The sequence below is a fragment of the Podarcis filfolensis genome, assembly GCF_964270895.1.
Source record: "Podarcis filfolensis genome assembly, chromosome: 16".
Taxonomy (NCBI): Eukaryota; Metazoa; Chordata; class Lepidosauria; order Squamata; family Lacertidae; genus Podarcis; species Podarcis filfolensis.
In genome coordinates this window covers 29,005,277-29,028,078 of record NC_139620.1, presented here as the reverse complement: position 1 = coordinate 29,028,078, position 22,802 = coordinate 29,005,277, and the positions used below count along the sequence as shown (strand labels likewise).

The following is a 22,802-nucleotide window of genomic DNA, read 5'->3' as shown; positions in this document are numbered from 1 at the left end:
CCAGCACCAGAGATTCTTATTTATTTTATAATCCACTGGTGCCACAGAAGAAGGATATCAATGCACCCCGAATATGACCAGCAAAAGTCAATAGCTCAAAGTCTTTCACTCAGAAAACTGCTTTAACAGGGTGCCAGCATTTGGTTAACGCATAACTTTTTGTCTCCACTCCTCCTGCTCTTTGCTTAAAGTTCAGTATAGCGGGAGATGGGCTTCCTGCTTATCCTCACTCCGTTTTCAGCCAGATTTCAACTTTTTTTAAAAAAGTTTTAAAAGTTTCATAAGGTTCTCAAAAAGTTTCAGAAAGTTGACAAAAGTTTCAGAAAGTTTTCAATGTCCAAATTTACTCACGGGTTGTAGTTTCCAAAGTTCAGAAAAGTTGCAGGAAGAAAGGACAGCGCTGACCGGCAACAGCAACGCGGCTTCACTTCGCTGTTTGCGCAACGACCCACAGCGCCGCTACCCCCTCCGCGATCCGGAGCCCCTTACGGGGTCCCTTCAGCGTTTTGGGGGCTGCTTCTGGCGCCCGCCGGGTCCCGAGACCACAGGCTTCTGCCACCTGTGGTTTTCCTGAATGGGTCTCCGCTTCGCCGTAGCGGACGACCCGTTTACAGCGGAGCTCCCTTCTCCTTACTCGGAGAAGGCAGCCATTACCGGTCTCATATCCATATTTTGACAGATATATGAGGATGTGAGTTAACCAGCACAATACACATGCAACAGCAAATTGTTTTCTTCATACTTCCTATAAGTACCAACTAAATGTGACAAATGATGGCATTTGATCCATCATTTCCTCCCAATTTTTGATCTTCCACTTGCATCTCCATCTCTTCTTGCTCATGACAGCATACTGTCAGTGGCAACCCACCACAAGTTATTAATGCTAATTAAATCCAACCAAGGATCTCTTCTCTCACTTTTCCCTAAGACAAAATAAACTGGGGAAAAGATGTCACCTTGCTTTTACTCTTTCAGCAATGAGAGATCAGGTAGCTTCCTAGCTTCTAGAGGCATCCCATGCCCTCCCAGAAAGCTCCCACACTACATATACAGTCAAGTCAAATATATCAGCTAAGCCACAACACACAAACACTATCGTTTTGTTTCATGTTCACAGTGATATAATTATTGAGCTCTTGGCTTTACATTTTATATTTATATTGTTTTTATCAGTATAAATTACCTAGGGTGCTGTTGGCCAAGGAGAGGTGACTCATGAATGTTACAAACTACAATAAATAATAATTTGAATTTATATACTACCCTATTACCTACAACAACCACATTGCTCAACAGAAAACACAGGGAACAGCCATAGCTCAATGATAAAAGCACCTACTTTGCATGCAGAAGGTCCCCACAGTTCAATCCTCAGCATCTCCTGGAGTCCAGGTAAAGCTGGGAGAAACCCTTGTCTGAAATCCTGGAGAGTAACTGCCAGTCTGTGTAGACCAGGGGTAGGCAACCTAAAGCCCGGGGGCTGGATGCGGCCCAATCACCTTCTCAATCTGGCCCGCAGACGGCCCGGGAATGAGCGTGTTTTTACATGAGTAGAATGTGTTATTTTATTTAAAATGCACCTCTGGGTTATTTGTGGGGCCTGCCTGGTGTTTTTACATGCGTAGAATGTGTGCTTTTATTTAAAATGCATCTCTAGGTTATTTGTGGGGCATAGGAATTTGTTCATTTCCACCACCACCCCCACAAAAATAGTCCAGCCCCCTACAAGGTCTGAGGGACAGTGGATCGGCCCATGGCTGAAAAAGGTTGCTGACCCCTTGTGTAGACAGTAATGAGCTAGATGGACAATAGATCTGACTCGGTTATAAAGCAGCTTCCAATGCTCTTATTGATTGAATGGTTTGGCAGAGAAGAGGTGGTTTAAAAAAGAAATCCAGCCCTTTGCATATACAATTCTGTGCACATTTACCTGGGGGTAGTCCACTGAAGTCACTGCTATTTGCTTGTAAAGTAAACGTGCACAAGCTTGAGTTGAAGAGCTGCACTTTGTAAATTTACACTTACCTCTGAGCAAGGCTCATCTACTTATACTATTTTGCTTTCCCAACAGACACTGCCTCCCTAAGGAGCCCAACACAATCTAAATACCGTGCACCAATGCTCACTGCAGGTGCTGTACATACACACACAACAGGATTTCAGCGAAGAAGTGACACTGTGGATGGGCTGCAGCAAGGCATCTTTGCAGGGCGCAGGAGCCTCTGAAAAACTGGGAGGCAGAGGAAAGTGAGAAGGAAAACCCAACGACTAACAGGTCGGTGTGCAAGCGTTTTTTATTCTCTTGGATCGCACTGCAAGCTGTACCTTATACTGAGCCAGAAAAAACAGGAAAGGGTCCCCCCCCTCTCTCTCCCATACATAAGGCTGCGGTCCTGTTTCCCTTTCTTGCCCTTGGGTACTCACTCCCCGGGCTTACTTCCGAGTAAAACACGCGCAGAATGGCACTGCAGGCGTCGGGGCTGTGCAACCTCTCGGCCCCGATCTCTATCCCATGCATGCTTTCATTCCGAAGGAAGGGAAGGGAAGGTGCCTCGTTGCAGCGCTAGTGCGCAGCGCCCTTAAGCCCGTAAGCCAAGGGCGCTTTCTTGCATTAAAATAATAATAATGCTGAGGGGGAAATTCAGCAGCAACAGCAAAGGGTGAAGGGGGGGGGGAGAGAGAAGTGAAAGCAAGAGGAGAGAATTAGCGCCTTCTTACCAGACCATCCCGTAAGCTCCTTCCCCGATGTAGGAGAGGTTGGTGTAGCGAGGCCCCACGTCGAAGATCTGCCCTCGCACCATCTCCGGGCCCCCGGCGAGGCTGGCACAGCTGCCCGCCGCTGCCCCCGACACCGCCGCCATGTTGTTGTCCGTGAGGGGAGGAGGAGGAGGAGGAGGAAGAGGAGGGGAGTGGGGGTGAAGAAGGAGGGGGAAATGAGAGGGAGGGAAGAGGAGAGGAAAGGCGACAAGGGGCTGGACTCCACCCTCCCTTTGCCCGGCAGGCCGTGTCTGTGTGTGGAGGAGAAAGAGAGCGAGAGGCACACAAGAAGGACCGGCCCGCCGGCGCCGCCACACAAACCGCCAGCCGCTCTCTGAGGAGCCGCTGAGGGAAACGGGGCGGGGCTTAGGTGGCGCGCGCGCACGCGACACTGAGAGAGAGAGAGAGCGCGCGCAACGGCCGGCGAGGAAAATGGGGCGGCGCAGCTGAGGGGAGGTGGGCGGGGCCTGCTCCAAACCTATATAAGCTGCAAAAGGGAACGGAGGGGGCGTGGCTTCCTCGCCCGTCGCCTCTCGCGCCGAGGCGAACTGGGCGGGGTTTGGAGGTGGGCGGGACGCTTAAGGGGACGAGCCGCAGCAAGCCGCCGCCGCCGCCGCGAAAGGGGCGTGGCTTTGGCCGCACGGGCTTGAGAGAAGCCTGGGGAGGGCGTGGTCTCTGGCGGGCGAGGCGTGGCCTCTGCGGGGACTGCGGTAACTTCAGAGCCGCAGAGGAGGCGGGGGAGGGAAGAAAGCTGTGGGTCACGTGATTGCTCCCCTGCAGCCTTTTAAGCAGGCTCCTGTTCCGATTCGCGGTTAAGGTGGGTTCTCACTCTGAGACGGCTGCAGTCTCATGCATACCTGCCTGAGAGGGTAAACTGTACTGCGCTAGGGCTTGCTTCTGAGTAAACTGGGATGGAAAAATGCACGTGGCAAAGTAGTTTTAAATTAAAGCTTATGCTTCCTAAAAACCGTGGAGCCATATTCCTAAAGTTTTTCTTCGGGTAGCTAAGCGGATTTGATCCACACGTGGGGGTGGGGAGGATTTTAATAGATCCTTGATGGCCCGATTAAAGTAACAGCCACTGGCAAACCCCAAGCATCCATTGTCTAAACTACAGCCGACATCTTGGCATATGGACTGCCTTATTTAAATCTATTACGGATCCATTAGAGCTGCAGGAATGCTCGTGATTTGTTTTTCAATACATAAGTAAAGGTAAAGGGACCCCTGACCATTAGGTCCAGTCGTGGCCGACTCTGGGGTTGCGCGCTCATCTCACTTTACTGGCTGAGGGAGCCAGCGTACAGCTTCCGGGTCATGTGGCCAGCATGACTAAGCCACTTCTGGCGAACCAGAGCAGCACACAGAAACGCCGTTTACCTTCCCGCCAGAGCGGTACCTATTTATCTACTTGCACTTTGACGTGCTTTTGAACTGCTAGGTTGGCAGGAGCCGGGACCGAGCGATGGGAGCTCACCCAGTCACGAGGATTCGAACCGCCGGCCTTCTGATCAGCAAGTCTTAGGCTCTGTGGTTTAGACCACAGCGCCACCCGCGTCCCATGTATTGAAACCCACGTTTCAATACATGGGACCCTGCCAAATCCACTGTCAAATCATAGCATGCTTCTGTGCACATGTGAAAATTCATTGCAAAAACATAAGAACATGAGGCTGCAGGATCAGGCCAGGGGCGAGCCAGATGCCTGTGGGAAGCCTGCAAACAGGACCTGAGTGCAACAGCACTCTGCCCATCTGTGATTCCCAGCACTCAGCATGGGACGTACAGTTTCCAACAGCAAAGCCAAAAAAGTGTCATGAATTTGTGGCCCTTTGGCTTAAAAAAGGTATAGCATCTTTATTTTTTTATTAAAAAATTACTGCCAGTTGTCTCAAATCAATGCTCTAATAACCACAGCTCATATCCATGCCTGCAAGAATGCTGTAAAAAAACAGACCCCGTGCTTGAAGGCACTGCAGTGGTACAAAAGCCTGTATGTGAAGCGTTGATCTTCCTGCTTTTTATATGGCATCAATTCCACCAGCTAATTACAGCTTGCATCGAAGCTCGCATATTGCATGGTAAAAAAAAGAGAACATGCTAGCACTGCCTCATGGTGCAGCTGTGCTATGAAATGTGTGCCACTCCGCTGAGAGACCAGCCACTTTTGTGCTCTCCTTGAATTCTTTCTATTCCAGCTGGTCCTTATAACAACATTGTAACTAAGATCTGGTTTCTTGCCCCCCCCCCCTTGCTCTGACAGGCTCCTTTTTCCCTTTTGTGGTGCCTTTTAAGATTGTAAGCCTGAGGTTACAGCAACTGTTTATTCAGCTTTATTAAGGAAAACATTTCAGCTAAAGGAAAAGACGAAAACTCTTATTAGCAGCACAGATCTGAGACATGCGTCAAATTCACCACCCCATCAGAATTTACGGCACCCAGTGAGCTTCGTGGCCGAGTGGAGATTTGAACCCTGGTCTTCCAGGTCATAGTCAAAACACTATTCATGGCACTACACTGGTTCTTATTCCAGGCATTGCAAGCCTGCTGTCCTCTAGCTGTTTTGTACAGCAAGTCCCATCTTCCCTGGCCACTGACCACCCTAGCTGGGGCTGAAGGGAGCTGGAGTCTGAAATCATCTGGAGAGCACCATACTGACAACTCCAGTGCAAAAACAGATACTGATGGTATGGATAATGCTGTTCCCTTGTCATTTTAGCAATCAGATCACAAAAATTAAGTGTGTAAATCCACAGCTCATAACTCTGCGCACATTCAGCTCTTTATATCCAGTGCTTTGTTGTACAGCCATTACAAAGAGATAGCTACATGGTTTTCACAGAGAAACTTCCAAATCAGCAAGCAGCATATTAAAAAAGACAGTAAAGATAAAAGGTAAAAGACCCTTGGATGGTTAAGTGTAGATGAAATTGACTATGGCAGTGATGGTCAAACTTGGCCCTCCAGCTGTTTTTGGACTACAACTCCCATCATCCCTAGCTAACAGGTCCAGTGGTCAGGAATGATGGGAACTGGAGGGCCCAGTTTGGCCATCACTGGACTATGGGGTGCGGCGCTCATCTCGCTTCAGGCAGTGGGAGCCGGCATTCATCTGCAGACAGTTTTCTGGGACTTGTGGCCAGGATAACTAAACAGCTTCTGGCACAACGGGACTCTGTGACGAGTGCCAGAGCGCACCCAAACACCATTGACCTTCCTGCTGTAGCGGTACCTATTTATCTACTCACACTGGTATGCTTTCAAAATGCTACGTTGGCAGGAGCTGGGACAAAGCCATGGGAGCTCACCCCATCACACGGATTCAATCTGCCAACCATACGATCGGCAAGCCCAAGAGGCTCAGGAAGCTAGGAAGATAGCCTCTTCTGAGATGATGTCTCCTACAACATTTGTGTATCATGAAAACACATTAGCTACCAGTTTCCTCTAGCAAAATACCTCTCCCTCTTCTTAAACTAACTTGACAACAGCCTCAGTATTTTTTGGCTGATGATTCCAGGGTGGAGAAGGCTGTATAGACCAATAGTAACACCACTAACTCCCCCCAGGAGCAAACTGGCAGCTATTGCAGTTCTTTGAGTACAGGTGCAATCTGCTGCAGATTTTATGTTATAAATCGCTTTTAAGAGGTCTGTTTTGGCCCTGAGGGGTGGTCTGAAAAACACAAGTTAATGAAATAGAAAATAAGTAAAACGTAGTCTAAAAGACCAGCAATTCAGAGAGAGATAAACTCGCTAAGTGTAAATCTAGCCACCCCAAGCACCTGTTTGCTCTAACAGTTTCCCAACGCGACAGAGTAGAACAGCATGAAACAGGTCCCCCCCCCCCAGCGATTTCTTTTTTTAAAATTGGTCAGGAACATGAAGGGGAGGGGGAGAGAGAGATCACAGATGACAATGTTACTTGGTACAAAAATATTTTTCATCCTCTTATTACATAATCGGAGCAGCTTTCACGTTGAGGGGGAGGAACAGATGGCAAAAACTGCGGTCCTGCTTATCATTCAGCCCTTGTAGGCCCCATAGAAGTGAATGGGTCTTACATGCATCGAAGCACCTGCAGGACTGCAGCAACAAGTCATCATCTTGTGTTACTTTCATTTATAGACCACCTCATCTGGAAAGTCACAGGCGACATAAGCAACACCCTACACCCTCAAACCAGTAGAGAGTAATGGACTACAGTCCAAAAGCTGCTAGAGTTTGCGCTAACGGACTGGTGAGCTTTAATGTTGCGCAACAGAGGAACCCAAACTCAGCAGTTGTGCTTGCAGAAACTCACTGTGCAACCAACTACACCATCTATTGTGCAACAAAGTTACAGGCAACTTGCTTGTGCACTCTCTTGTGCAAATATACGCCCCGGTGTATTTAACTTGGTGCTACGTTGGGTAAGGTAAAGGTAAAGGGACCCCTGACCATTAGGTCCAGTTGTGACCGACTCTGGGGTTGCAGTGCTCATCTCGCTTTATTGGAGCCGACCTACAGCTTCCAGGTCATGTGGCCAGCATGACTAAGCTGCTTCTGGCGAACCAGAGCAGCGCACGGAAATGCCATTTACCTTCCCGCCGGAGCGGTACCTATTTAACTACTTGCACTTTGATGTGCTTTTGAACTGCTAGGTTGGCAGGAGCAGGGACCGAGCAACGGGAGCTCACCCCGTTGCAGGGATTCGAACCACCGACCTTCTAATCGGCAAGTCCTAGGCTCTGTGGTTTAACCCACAGCGCCACCCGCGTCCCGCTACGTTGGATAGAAACACATTTACAGTATTGCGTTGGCCAACCACACGTCTCTGGGAAGCCTACAAGTGGGGCATGAACGCAACCACCATTCTCCCCACTTGCGATTCTGAGGCATACTGCCTGCAACAGCAGTGGTAGAACATAGCCATCATGGCTGGTAGACATGGAAAGCTCTGCCCTCCATGAATTTGTCTTATTTTCTTTCAAAGCCATCCAAGGCTACATCTGCTGGGAGCACCGTTCCATAGTTGTGTGAAGAAACCTTCTTTGGCCTATCCTGAATCTTCCAACATTCATCTTCACTGATGACCCTGAGGGCTAGTATTTGGGAGGAGAAAAAGCTTCCTGAATGCACAATGCATAATTTTATACGTTTCGTCAGATGTGTTAAAATTTTCCAATGGTTTTCTAATGTGGGAAGCAGTCTCCAATGGCTGTGGTGGGCAATCTGTGGTTCTCTAGATTTTGATGGACATCCTATCACCCCTGACAGTTTATCATGCTGGCTAGGATCCAGGGGAAGTGGAAGCCAATGATATATGGAGAGTTGACTACCCCTGCAAAGGCATGTTGCACCTTAATTTTTTAGAGAGTCACGGTTCCTCACCTAGGTCTTGGTTTGCATTCAGGAATGAAAACAACACTAAAAAAATGTGTGGAAGCCAATGCAGATGACAGAACAGAGGTGCATGAGGTTGCTGGGTGTGGAAATTATAAGGTTTGGCCACAGATGATGTCACCAATGTCCTTAAGCGAAGGCTCAGATTTATTGCAGCCTATGTTTTTCTGGATTACAGCCTTCTTCATCAGATATATGAAAGGTTATTCTCAGCTGACACACAAACACACACAAAAGTTAATATAAAGAGGTGTCGGAAGGCCACGAAACAGAGGAGGTGGTATCTCTGACATTTTTATGAAAAGTTGAGATGTGCTGAAGATAAAGGGGCCACACGCATCAGTGTTAATAAGATGCCATTAGACTACGTGTTTTGCTTATCGACAATAAAGTGTAGAAACAAAGTACAATAAAAAAATTTCACACACAAGATTTTGATTTTTCACAGCAAACAAGAGTCTATTTAGATCACATCATGAAAATTACTAAAGCCCTTGAAGCTCATCAACAATATTATGTTCCAGTCTATAAGGATCTCATCGCTCTTTGCCTATCCGGATTGTTTTGCAAATTCCAGCATAGAACAATATTCCAGTTATAAACAAACATTCCTGATTCTTCTAATTTACTTGGCAACTCTTGCATTTGTATTTAACACAGTTACCCCATTAATATCTTTGCCGTTCCCTGGAAGAAGTTTCAATACTAGCATAGACATTTATAATGTGGCATAAATTGTTTTGTTTTGACTGTATTTTATTTCAAAAGCTTTGAACACTTGACAGGGGGATGATTTTATTTTTCAGAAAGAGGAAAAAGTTTATTGACCATTCTGCTTTGATAATCCCTACCTTGCCTTTCCCCTCTTTGCCAGAAGGCTCAAAGCACGATCCTTTCAGGTCACATCAATAGCTACCATTCTGTGTGCAGTGGTTCAATACTTAACATTTTTGAAAACAAATCAGAGCAAAGATCAAAGTCTCTTGTTTTGGATCAGAAAGTGGGGTTTCTTCTTAGTGGCTTTGAAAAGCAAATACACTAGGAGCAATTCCAGTCTTCAGACAGCAGCTCAAAGTGGTGTCACCATGCTCCTTCCACAGCGATACTTCTTTTTTGAGAGTTTGTAGGTAGCACCACAAAGACAAAGCAAACAGGTAAAAACTTTCTTGCAAAAATAAAAAAACCCACCAGCTGTATGACAGCAGTTGCAACTATGTTTGGTTTCTTTACCTTGTACCCAAAGTCTCTGGGAACCTTAAACAGGCACAGGTGAATAAAATGGGTATTTTTTGCTACATTTGGGTGACATGGGTATTAATCTCACTGCCCCAGTGTCTGTGGGTAGAGTAGCATGGGAACAGTAGATCTGTAAAAAGCAAAAACAAACAGTTAAGAGCATTGTCTAGTCCAGCGGTTCTCAACATGTGGGTCCCCAGATGTTGTTGGACTACAACTCCCATCATCCCTGAGCTCTGGCCTTGCTAGCCATGGATGATGGGAGTTGTAGTCCAACAACATCTGGGGACCCACAGGTTGAGAACCACTGGTCTAGTCTAAGCCATGGTGCAGGGATGGGAACCTCTGGCACTCAAGATGTTCCTGACTAAAATCCCCATCATTCTTGCACATGGACTATGCTATGGTGGGTGCTACAGCCCAAATTTGCCTGGGAATGAAAGGCTAGGAATTGCTGGTTCTAGAGGCTTGATGTAAGAATAAGAATAAGAATTTTATTATTTATATTCCGCCTATCTGGCTGGGTTTCCCCAGCCACTCTGGGCGACTTACAGCACATAAAAAATGGTAAAACATTAGACATTAAAAATTTCCCAATACAGGGTTGCCTTCAGATGTAAACATGCAATGAATGAGATAAGAGGAGTAACTGTATATCATATCAGACTGCAAGCTTTGCAAATAGCCAGTATGGCAGGTAATGGACTGGTCTAGAATCCCATCTTCTTCTTAGCTGCTCATCATTGCTTGACAAATCCCATCCCTTGTCAAAGGTTCAAAATAAGTAATCATTGATGCCCAAATGCCCGGGAAAACAAAATGGCGTCAAAATGATGGCAAATTTGGAGCCAAGTAGGCCTTCCTTGGGATGGAGTTCAGGGTGGCTCAGGACCGCAATACCTCAAGGACCGCCTCTTTCCATATGAACCTACACAAACCCCGAGATCATCTTCTGAGGCCCTTCTTCATGTGCCTCCTCCTCAAGAGATCTGGAGGGTGGCAACACGAGAACGGGGCCTTCTCTGCAGTGGCTCCCTGTCTGTGGAATGCTCTCCCCAGGGAAGTTCGCCTGGCGCCTTCATTACACACTTTTAGGCGCCAGGCAAAAAGGTTCCTTTTTAACCAGGCCTTTAGTTGATTTGATTGACATCCTATACCCTTTTAAAATCTGGGGGGGGGGGTTCGTGTGTGTGTGGGTTATTGGGTTGTTGTTTTTTATTTTGATTATGGATTTTGTGGTTTTATATTTTGATTTTATTCTGTAAGCCGCCCTGAGACCTGCAGGTATAGGGCGGTATATAAATTCAATAAACAAATAAATAAAATAAAATGGAGGCAGTTTGTGGAGAAGTCAAGGTGGCAGTTAGTTCCAGTTGAGTCAATGGGGGGGATGGAGATAGGCAAATTTGTCAGTTTTGGTTTATTTCAGTTCGTTTTCCCATTCTTAAGTTTGGTTACCCACATTTCCACATCAGATTGTGATCTATATTTTTTTTAAAGGGTGTGAAAATTCACCAGCATTTTTGTGCAAATTTCTATGTACAGTTTGTCTAATATACACATTTCTGCAAAGCATTTCCTTCTAATATAATACATTTTTTTTGTCATTGTCACTAATATTTGCAGTCTGCACGAACACTTGTAATGCCAGCATATGCGGTTTGGCCGTAGAACTGCATTGCAAAATTCAGAGAAGTGCAAATTTCAAAGGATGGCAGAGTTTTGGTTGACACGTTGTTTCAGAAATTAGATAGGTTCACCTTTAAAGCTGAACTGAATCAATTTTCAACTACATCCCTAGGAGGGAGATATGCTGTCACCTCTCCCTCTGTCCTAGGCAGGTGGAGTGATAGAAGATGGGATGTTTTGCAAAACTCACCATGTAACACAACACCTTTTTTCAATTTCAAGCACCAAAATGCAGAGCTAGCGGCATGAAAAAGCAACAACAATAACAACCATAGCTGTCAACCATCCCTTATTTGGCAGGAAACTCCCTTATCCCAGCACCGTGTCCCGCTGCTGGTCCCTTATTGATGATGTCCCTTAAATTTCCTGGGTTTCAAAGGAAGCAGCTCCTCCCCCCCCCCCCGCCGGCCAGGGAGGAGGGAGGCTCCAACTGTGTTGCTTGGCTGCGTTGCTCACCCAATAAGGAGTCTAAGAACGACTGGGGGGTGGAGCTTGCATGCCTTGTGCCGATCAAATCGGCCGCGTTGCCTGGGGACTCGCCTTTGCTCAGCGCTTCCCAGCAGAGAGGTGACGGTGGTTTTCCTTGCTGCATCCCCTTTGCCGGGTTGCTGCGCTGTGGGAACCACCGCTTGAGGCTTCGTTTGGCTGCTGGCTGGGCTTTCTGCCTTTGGCTCGGAGGGGCTCAGAAGTTGAACATACCTGTGCTTGGAAAATCCCTTATTTTGGCTGCTGATCCCTTATTTTCGAGGCTGCTGGTTCCTTATTTTCAAATCTGTGACAGCTATGATAACAACCCATGCAGCCATTCTTCTAAGGTGGGTGCAGGGAGCCTCTGGGCTTCCAGACACTGATGAAATACAACTCCAATCATCCCTGGCCACGCTTGCTTGGGCCTGATGGGAGTTGTAGTACATCAACATCTGGAGGGTCAAAGGTTCCCCATACCCTCTCTCACGTAAACTCTATTGCAAGCTATGAGACATTGCAGTTCCATCTTTTCCAGAATCACTAGGGTGCAGTGGGTTTTCTCTCCCCACTCCCACTTTCTCTCCCAGAAAACAAAACAAAAAACTTGTTGTGACAGCTGGAAAACAATGTAGCTACAATCCAGCTGTGTGGAAGCAGCACCAGAAACACCCTTCCCACATTTTCTTTTCAAAGCTTTTCTTTTTCACAGTTTGGCAAAGAGAAAGGGTGGATGGAATAACAGCTGGGGAGGTGGGGTGGAACCCGAAGTAAACATGATTCTGGTGTCCATGAATTGGGGAAAAGCACACCTGTTTTCTTTAAAATTAAGTCCTCACATTTCAGCCATTTGTAAATGAAGCGCAGATAAGGACAAATGAAACATTTTTGTCGTTTATTAACACTTCAAGTCATCACATCCTATAGCCAGTGATTTCCCCCCCGCCAATGTTCTCCGCATTTTCTTCCTGATGGTACGCAAATAGGTACATGAGGCACTCTGTGCGAATACTGGAAAAATTATATATATATAATATACACATACTATATAATATACACATATTACATATATAATACACACACACACACACAAATCCAACCAACCTCATGCAAAAATAAATAACGGGGAATATTGCAGAATATACACAAGCACCATTAGGAAAATCTGTGTGCTTAAAGAAGTTACAATCTGAATAAGCATATAATCGTGATTAATAAGAACAGGGTTACAGTTCATGCACATATCGTAACTATGAAAAAGCTAACAAACCTCTGGCTACCAAAGTACCAGAGCAACAGTTTATAAAAGCCCACCCTTTTCCAGTCTTCGTTATCAGCAGACAGTGTTTAAAAATAAATAGGATTACGTTTGAAATGACACACAGAATAAAAACTTCCTTACTTCTAGACATAATTTTTGTTGGGGTTCCTTTCAAGGCTGGTTAGGCAACAGGGCAGAATGAAGGAACGCTGCCAAGATAAAGCAACAGTTAAGTACTCTCAAAGTCATTAATACTGACAACTTGGGGGGGGGCAAGGAATCAGCAGGAGTAGTTACAGAAGAGGAGCATTACTGCTTGTACTTCTGTAGTTATATAATATGCCAAATGCTGGAGAAACGGCTTGACAAAAAGCATGTTGCATTATTAAGCGTAGCAGCTTGATCGTCTCCGGTTTGGCCGAAGCAAAGATGGCCAACAGACTGTTCAGAGAGTGGGCTCTTTATATAGGCCGTATGCTGCAAAATCATCATCATCATCATCATAGTAATAATAACAGTAACAATAAGGCAGAATTATGTTGTCTGAGAATCTGCTCTTTAAAAAAGTAGGATGGGAAGTAGGAAAAAAACCTTATTAATGATGTGCAGTCAAGTGGGTAATGCTTTTAAGGGTCAAAATACATGTTTTGGTTAGGGTTGCCATATTTCAAGAAGTAAAAATCCGGGGCACAAAAGCTGGTTTTGGGAAATCAATGCACACTTCACTGTGTGATATTTTACAGATTTCCACCGGACAATAATTCCAACATTGAAATCCCAGACAAATTCCAGATGTATGGCAACCCTAGTTTTGGTGCCCTGCACAATGATTGTGTTTAGATTCACACCCTGGTTCCAGAAGTGTGCATTAGCTAGTTTCTCACTAAAACGCAGACAGAAACAAATTCCCCCTCCTCCCATCCCTAAGCTGCTACTCTACAGGATATGCATTCATATAAATGCTTGCATGGAGGGCTGATTTCATGGCCTTCCTTTACTTTTATAGTCTTCCGCACACTGAATGTTCTGGCCCTACAACTGCATTTCTATTGCTTTTGCAAAACTGTGTAGTATGAATCTGACTTCTGCAGTTTGTCAGTGGAATCTAAGCCCTGGAAGAAGTTTAGCAGGGCAGCTCCTGATGTAATGAATCTCCAGGGAGAATTCAAGTCCAAATAGTAGACGTCTGAGGCTGTGAGTGGTCATTCTAGTTAGAAGACCAGAAAATAAGGCAAAGAAGAGGCAAAATGGAACAGGAGAACTTGGCTATCCGACAGTGACTGTCCCACCCGTATTTTGGGCTCGTATAACTATACATTCCCACTGTATAAAACTTACAGCAGTTAAAAGTCTATGTGTTTGACACATTGTAACATATAGAGAGCAAACAGTAGTATTAAACCATCCCTGTCGTTAAGAAAGGTAATAAATTGGGGGGGGGGGTGTTGAATCCATAAAGGAAGTATAAGCAGCAGCTAGTTTCCATTTCTATCAACTGACAGCTGACTATGAAACATATATATTTTATATCCTCTTCCTTTGAATTAAAGTCAACTTGGTTCTGGGGACTAAACAGGAATTCATTACCCCCATAGCAGCCTTTCTCAACCTGTGGGTCCCCAGATGTTGTTGAACTACAACTCCCATCACCCCTAGCTAGCAAGGCTAGAGCTCAGGGATGATGGGAGTTGTAGTCCAACAACATCTGGGGACCCACAGGTTGAGAACCGCTGCCCCATAGCCATCGTTCCAACTCTACAATTCTATGATTCCATGATTTTTCAAAGCATGCGGGGCTGATGTTGCCAGTATACCATGCATTTAGCTCTCCAAAGGGACCTTGCTGTTGGGTGGGAAACCTCTGCGGCCTCCAAGATGTCCTTGGACTACAACTCCCATCATCCCTAGCTAACAGGAGCAGTTGCCAGGGATGATGGGAGTTGTAGTCCAACGACAGCTGGAGAGCCAAATTTGAGAAACAATGTTATTATGCCTGACTCGTGCATTGGCTACCAGTGAAACAGAGGCCTCTCTATCTGGCCTGTGGGCCTCCACTTAATACTACCCCTTGAGTGTTCTTGCCTGGCTAGAATGTGTTCCTTGTTCCTCTGAAAAACAGAGAGGTGTATGTGTGTAGAAACTAGGATATAGGAAGCTTGCTTAGAAGGGAGGGTGGCCCACAGACTGTGCTCCCTTTCTAGTCGTAGAGACATGGGCACAAATGAGGGTAAAGTACAGCGTGAGTCATCCTCTGCCACCCAGCACATGGCAAAGAGATTTTCAGGATGCTGCCCACCTCACCCGAAACATGACCGCTTTGGCTCAGGTGATGGAAGTCATTTACTGGTCTAAGCCAACAGGCAAAAGCAGGCACTGCCAGAACACGGAGAACAAAGCCCATGTCAAACGAGGGCAACTTTCTTTCTAGATGCTTTAGAGCTTTTTGCGAAAAAGATTCTAATTGCTTTGGGAGCGCATGAAAAAGAAGCGAAGCTGTGGGGTTTGGGGGTGGGGAACAGAAGCAAGGCATCATCCCACTCTTGAGTTCCACTCAGTGTCAACGATTAAAGTCATTGCTGTGATTAACGTTATTCAGCTGCCAAATCTGCCGAAACAACCCCTTCGTTGTTCATCCCATCAGAAGAAAACCTGCAGTATCAAGCCAAGCCATCAGCAGCCTTCAGGAAATTCACTTACAGCAGCAGGTGCAGGTGTGTGGCAGTACTTGCATGTACTCTCTCTGTGTGTATCATTTCTGTACATGCAAGTACTGACACGCACACATTATTTCTTGCATGCTGTATTGGGGAAATGCCCTAGGATTGACAAACACATGGGCATTTATATGCTTTGAGAACTCCCTACCCCAAACCTATTTAAGACAGTTCTTATCATCTCTGCCAGCCGCCTTGTACCATCCAATGTCTCTATATAGCTATATTTATCAGATTCACCCTCCCAGCATAAGATTTCTGGCTGCCTCCAGTGCTCTGCATCTCTCGATAAGAAGCAAGGCATATGTAGCTCTATTTCCCAGCCTACCTTCCTTTCAAAAGCAGGCACTAATAATTCTTAAATGCTTTCCCATCCCTCCCTTACCACTATTAGAGGGTGGATTTACTTTAAAAAAAAATTAAAAATCCCCTCCCCCATTGTTCTAAAAATTGTTCTGCGCATTCCCTTGCTCTCTCAAAGGTTCTGCAAAACACTGCATGTCAAACAGATTAACAGGATGTGACAGGAAGCCTTTTCCCCTTGGGAAGGAAAATGTCCCTGTTTACACCAGTAAGCTATGCATTTCTAGTTTATAGACCAGTGATGGCAGGTCCCTCTAGTACATTTGACTTGATTAATATTCCTTTCACAGATATACATATATGGGGTTTGAATTTATAAGTGGCTAGGCCTCATTGAAATATATAAAAGTTCTGCCATTTAGTTTCAGTGGGAATGGGGATTGCTGCCCAAAGCTCTTCAAAAGGACACCGCTCCAATATTTTGCTTGAGGAGTACAGTGAACAGGCGGCAGCATTTTTAGAAGTTGAGTTGAGGATCTAAATGGGGGGGGTAGCATTTAGGTGTGGAGTTCTATCAAGCAACTTATCAAGAAACAACAACAGATTCCGAAGAAAAGAATTCGTGTTTTTCAACTAACAATGTACTAGTTGTTCTGCATGACATTTCCAACCTGTAACAATATCTACCTGCAAACTGACACATGCATTGAGTGTGTGTATGTAACATGGCATACACAGAGGTTATGTGTGCATTTGTTTTTGGCTCCAACTCAAAGATAGTGAGCATCAAGCTTAACCTTGTGTGGGAGCAGCATGGAGCAAAGTAGCTGTGAGCTGTTCCCAGACCCCACATGTTTGTGTGGTCCCAGAAAGCCAGGGATGGGGAACCTCTGGCGAAATTTGACCTGGCATGGGTCCTTATTTTGCCTTCGAGGCCATTTCCCACAAACCAGAGCCACCTGCCTTGATGTCATATGTGGGCTAAGTAGAGACATGGCAGGATCACCCAGGTGACTGAGTTTCCCATGGGGAACTCCCACTGCACAACCAATTCCCGAAGAAAGGAGGTTCGGCTTACTGTAAACCAGGTCAATGAGTCAATCCTTAAAGTCCAAGAGACTTTATGGTGAGATATTTCAAATACTGCAGGTTCATTAAAAAGGGTAAAGGGACCCCTGACCATTAGGTTCAGTCGTGGACGACTCTAGGGTTGTGGCGCTCATCTCGCTTTATTGGCCGAGGGAGCTGGCATACAGCTTCCAGGTCATGTGGCCAGCATGACTAAGCCGCTTCTGGCAAACCAGATTAGCGCACGGAAATGCCATTTACCTTCCCGCCAGAGAAGGTATTTCTATTTATCTACTTGCACCTATTTATCTACTTGCACTTTGACGTGCTTTCGAACTGCTAGGTTGGCAGGAGCAGGGACCGAGCAACAGGAGCTCACCCCATCGCAGGGATTCGAACCGCTGACCTTCTGACCGGCAAGCCCTAGGTTCTGTGGTTTAACCCACAGCGCCACCTGCGTCATTAGGTTCATTAGTCCTCCTTTAAAAAGCCATCCATTTGCCTCACCAATGTGCTACTTCTGGCAAACTGGAAACCTTCCCAGATCACAAGAGAAACCGAATCTGCTCTATTAGCAGGCCACTATTAAAGGGCAAATGACACACCTCTCTTAGAGAAGTTTCTGCCCCCAGCAACACACAATATCTCGTGTTCTTTTTAAATCAGTGTTTCAGAATATGGAACACACATTGAATCCAAGAGGCACAAGGCACACACACTGGAACAAGGCAGGATCAAGCATGGGTCCCACCAGTCACCTCCTCCCAAAGTAGTTTCCTATGTTAAATGACACTGGAATTCACCACAAGCAGGAACGGACAACGTTCAGATCCTGAACTCAGGGCTGTATCCAAAACAGCGCTAAATTAAAGTCACTTAGCAGTGTACTTATTCTGCTTGCAAAATGTTTCGCACCTGTGGTTGTTCAAGAGAATACTTATAATATAACAATAATTTAATTCTTATACCCCGTCCATCTGATTGCGTTAGCCCAGCCGCTCTGGGCAGTGTCCAGCAAAATGCAGGGCTGCTTTCAGATGTCTATGAAAAGGTATCTAGTTGTTTAACTCTTTGACATCTGACGGGAGGGCGTTTGGCAGTGCAGGTCCGACTACCAAGACAGACTTGGTTCTATAAGCAGGTTGCTGCTAACGCTGGATGAGTTTCCTCTAGTGCAATTGTTGCACGGGATTCCTGCTCCACAACATTAAGACCCCTTGTGCTATTGGACAGGGTACGTTGGGTACAGTCCTTGGGTTCAAACTGTACGTTGCAATGGCAAACTTGTTTGTTCGCAATCCAGGCCAGCTTCAATCACATATGAAGTGGGAGGGATGTATTTTAAGAGCAAAAGATGTGTGCGGACGAGGGGTGCTGAATGTTGCTCCCTCCTTCGGTTTAGCTCCTTTGAGATACTTGTCTTCTAGCTATGCTCATCTCTGGAATCAGAGCGTGATTAGGGGAAAAGGAATTCTGGATATGGGCTGTGGGGGTGTGTGTGTTCCGCTTGTGTTCCCTTTTGCGCTTGAAAACAAAACCAACCTATTTGATCGGAACAGAGCCAAGTTTAAACAAACAGGTCTGCTGGCATCATGGGTTGTTTGAGCCTCAAACAGCTGTGCTTTGATTGATGGTATAGAATTGTAGAATTGTAAAGTTGGGAGAGACCAACAAGAGTCATGCAGGAATCGCAGCTGAAGAATCCCTGAGGCCATCCAACCTCTCTTTAAAAATCTCCAACAAAGGAGGGCCCCACCACCTTCTGAGGGAGTCTGATTCACTTTCGAATAGCTCCTAGGTAAAGGTAAAGGGACCCCTGACCATTAGGTCCAGTCGTGGCCGACTCTGGAGTTGTGATGCTCATCTCGCTTTTATTGGCCGAGGGAGCCGGCGCACAGCTTCCAGGTCATGTGGCCAGCATGACTAAGCTGCTTCTGGCGAACCAGAGCAGTGCACGGAAACGCCGTTTACCTTCCCGCCTATTTATCTACTTGCACTCTGACGTGCTTTCAAACTGCTAGGTTGGCAGGAGCAGGGACCGAGCAACGGGAGCTCACCCCGTTGCAGGGATTCGAACTGTTGACCTTCTGATCGGCAAGCCCTAGGCTCTGTGGTTTAACCCACAGCGCCACCTGCGTCCTTTCCTCTCGCTAAAAGGGCAGCCGAACATTTCCTTTAGATCAAAATCACACCTTCTTCGGAAAGCTTTTAAAATAGCATGCCCCCCGCAATAATATTTTAAATGAAAAGGTTCTTGCCCACACCAGTTTCTGCATACATCAAGAAAGCCTTAAGTGCTTTACAAGTATTTAAATTAACATAATAGATCACCTCTTCAAAATGAATATAAAAACTAACACTTCACACATCATGACAGAAGAAGCAGCCCTTTGCATCTGTGTCAGAATGACATATGGCACTTGAGAATGGCCAGTTTTAAATACCAGTGGCAAAAAAATAACAGTTATATACATCTAAATCCTGATATAAATAAAGCTTTGAACATAACACACCTAAAAAAAGTCCTCAACCACAGAAGAGTATAAAAATAATAAAATACTAAATGTTATATTCACAATGAGATGCACATAACATGTTCAAACCAGCCAATTGTTCTTAACATGAAGGCATGGTCTGCTTATCTTAGCTGTAGTTTGTTAACCCACCTCAGTCAACTATCTATGGTTTGCCTGTGGCCACCAAACCAGAATATGAAACTATGGTTTGAAGTTGGCTTACAAACTTTGGCTTGCGCTAACCATAGTTTCTTGCTACGCCTACTATCCTGGCGTAATCCTGGATTATTTTGGTGCCCCTCCCCAGATAGGATGTGTGGCAAGAGTGGTTAGAAAATGAAATCAACATTAGGCGGAACAAGCTATGGTTAATTTGCTGATCAGTGAGACTTACTTTGGTTTGTTCTAACAAACCATGGATCAAACAAACCATAGCTTAACACGCCATGTGAACGTGGCCAATGTCTTTTCAAACCGGATGACAAAATATTTTGTCCTTAGTACTTAATAGGCACCAGTAGGATGGAATGGTAAAACCCTGAAAAGCCATTGAATGCTGTCTCCTTGTACACTCAATGGAATGGATAAGGCTCAATCAAGAGTTGTGTTTGTGAACTGGCTGCAACCCACTGCATTTAAATTGCCTCCATGACACTAATGGTGTTTACAAGTAATGGCACCTTCCTATAGACGTTTCCTATGCTGATAGTTTGGTACGTTAGTAGGTATTATTTTCGGAAATGCATTTTCCATTTCAGTATCTAAGCTCCCTTTCTTCTGAAGCCTCATTAACATGTTCTTGATATTCCTTAGTAATATTTTCTTTGGTATGCAATGAAGAGAAGGGGACATCAGCTCTTATGCAAGGCAATATTGTGATGTTCCAGTATCTGGTACTTTGTTTAATACTGAATCTGTCCACAGCAATTCACTCATGTTTGGTGAGGGTGTGGTAGCTTATTCACGCTTATCATTAAGTAGCATCTAAATGCAACCCCCTTGAAATGATATTTAAAATTATTCCAGAGGGTTCCGAGTATTGATCTTTAACATACAGTATGTTATTTTACCATCTGCCCAAGAGACAGGGATATGAATGGGCAGGCTTAAAACTACTTCAAAGAAGTAAATGCAAAACCACCAGACTTTTTGAGGCCTTGTGTCTGAGTTGTTTCATGGCAGGCTTTAGATGGGGATTTGCATGACTGAATGCTCCATCATTTAAAAACAAAACAAAACCCTCCAAACAGAAAACTGTTGTGTCAGAGACCTGGTCCGCACTCAACATTAAAATAAAAACATTTAAAATGAACTATCATTTATTTGTGGTATACAAGCCTTTTTAAACTTCCCTGCTCCTGTGTCATGCAAGTCACATGAACCGAGCCTTACAGTTCATTTCCTCCACACAAACCATTAGCCAATGTTGGTTCTGACTTACTGCTCATGGTTTGTTTGGAGGAGACAAACCAGGTCACATCAAGTCAAACTCAGGCTTCGTTTTCTCCTCTGCAGAGCGCAGTCCGGAAAGCACTCATGGATGTTAAACCATGTCTTATTTCAAACTGTGGTTTACCACTGTGATCAAATGCAGCCAGAGAGAAGCAAGGTTAGAAGCCTTCACTCAGGTATAGTTTTGCTGCATCTAAGAGGGCTGTTGGATTTTTATAGTATTTTTTCTTTTTTGAACGAAGGGACATTCAGTTATGCATTCCCTGAACCTGCAATCTAAAATGGTACAATCCAGACACCAGCCAGAGTTATGGAAGAATCATAGATCAGACCCATTGAAATCCATAGGCATGGCTAGTTTAGGTCCATTGATTTCTAAAGGGCCTACTCTTGAGCAGCTTAGTTGAAGACAACTCTGGGTTTTGAAATACTTAAGTTCTTGTATCTTGTCTGCCACACAATACCTTTCATTTTCCAGTGGTAAAAGGATTCCCACCCCCATTTGAACTTGCTTACGTTTGGATGTTGTGCTTTAAATGGATTTGATAGTCACCCTTTCGTCTTCCATTTCAATGGTTCTTCTCGGAGCTGAAAAAGTTAAGGAGAGGGTTCCCTGTGCAGTCGTCAGCAGAGCAGCTTCTAGGGTCTCTGAGGCAGTCGGACATGATGTCTTTGGGCTCCCTTAGAAACACCACCAGGACAGTGATGTTGTCACTGGATCCACTTTCCTTTGCGGCCGCCACCAGCCTCTCTGCAGTCTTGAGGCCGTCCCCTTTGTTTTGCATTAAGTGCTCTAGAACATGGTCCACCACCTCAAATGGTTGGATGGTGTCAAAGAATCCGTCGCAAGCGAGAAGCACATAATCTTCGGCACCAGTTAGCTCAAACGATGCACTATCTGCACAGCCGGAGATATAAGGCTTTTGGAGTGGGTCGCCTAAAAAAGCAAGCAGGAGAGAATGAAGTAAATTACCACACGAGGTACAAAATCCCGACTGCCCCATTCCTTTTTCAGAGCCGTCAACCTTTGCCTTTGTTTAAGGCGAAGCTCTAAATCAGGGTTTCCCAAACTTGGGTTTCCAACTGTTGTTGGACTACAACTCCCATCAACCCTAACTAGCAGGGCCAGTGGTCAAGGATTATGGGAATTGCAGTCCAAAAACGGCTGGAGACACAAGTTTGGGAAACGTTGCTCTAAACCGGGGGTGCCCAAACTTTTTTCAAAGAGGGCCAGATTTGATGAAATGAACATGCGTGAAGACCGACCAGTGTTGTTGGCCCCCAAGGCGGACTTTGGACATGCCTGCTCTAAACCAAGGGTGGGTGATCTGCATGCCAAGCCAACCTTTGAGACCTGACAAGGCCTTCCCATAGCTGAGGAGAAAACACTGCAAACTGCAGTGCAGGGACAGTGATCTTGTGTATATTTATTTCGTTCCAGGTATCTGTATACTAAGGGACGTGGGTGGCGCTGTGGGTTAAACCACAGAGCCTAGGACTTGCTGATCAGAAGGTCGGTGGTTTGAATCCCCGCGACGGGGTGAGCTCCCATTGCTTGGTCCCTGCTCCTGCCAACCTAGCAGTTCGAAAGCATGTCAAAGTGCAAGTAGATAAATAGGTACCGCTCCGGTGGGAAGGTAAACGGCGTTTCTGTGCGTTGCTCTGGTTTGCCAGAAGCGGCTTAGTCATGCTGGCCACATGACCCATGTACGCCAGCCAATAAAGCGAGATGAGCGCCGCAACCCCAGAGTCAGCCATGACTGGACCTAATGGTCAGGGGTTCCTTTACCTTTTTATCTGTATACTACTTAATATTCAGAATTGCTGAGTGGTATACACATAAAGTTAAAAACCACACGAAGATGAAGCACAATTAAAAATCATCCAAACAAATAAGGAGCAGGGGGGGGGCTTTAATCTTCCCACCCCACCCCAGGTCTGCCAGCGCTTCTGA

At 45.5% G+C, this 22,802-nt stretch overlaps 2 protein-coding genes across 3 annotated transcripts in view; both read right to left on the bottom strand.

Moving 5' to 3' along the window:
• Positions 1-3,203, bottom strand: part of MAPK1 (mitogen-activated protein kinase 1) — a 34,294-nt gene extending 31,091 nt beyond the window's left edge. For both annotated transcript variants that reach the window (XM_083590462.1, XM_083590463.1), the window contains exon 1: positions 2,722-3,203. In XM_083590462.1, coding sequence (XP_083446588.1) covers positions 2,722-2,864 — 143 coding nt within the window. In that variant the 5' untranslated portion in view covers positions 2,865-3,203. The remainder of the gene's footprint in view (positions 1-2,721) is intronic.
• Positions 3,204-12,405: 9,202 nt separating this feature from the next.
• Positions 12,406-22,802, bottom strand: part of PPM1F (protein phosphatase, Mg2+/Mn2+ dependent 1F) — a 46,462-nt gene continuing 36,065 nt past the window's right edge. Inside the window, exon 7 of the mRNA XM_083590369.1 lies at positions 12,406-21,785. Coding sequence (XP_083446495.1) covers positions 21,418-21,785 — 368 coding nt within the window. The 3' untranslated portion in view covers positions 12,406-21,417. The remainder of the gene's footprint in view (positions 21,786-22,802) is intronic.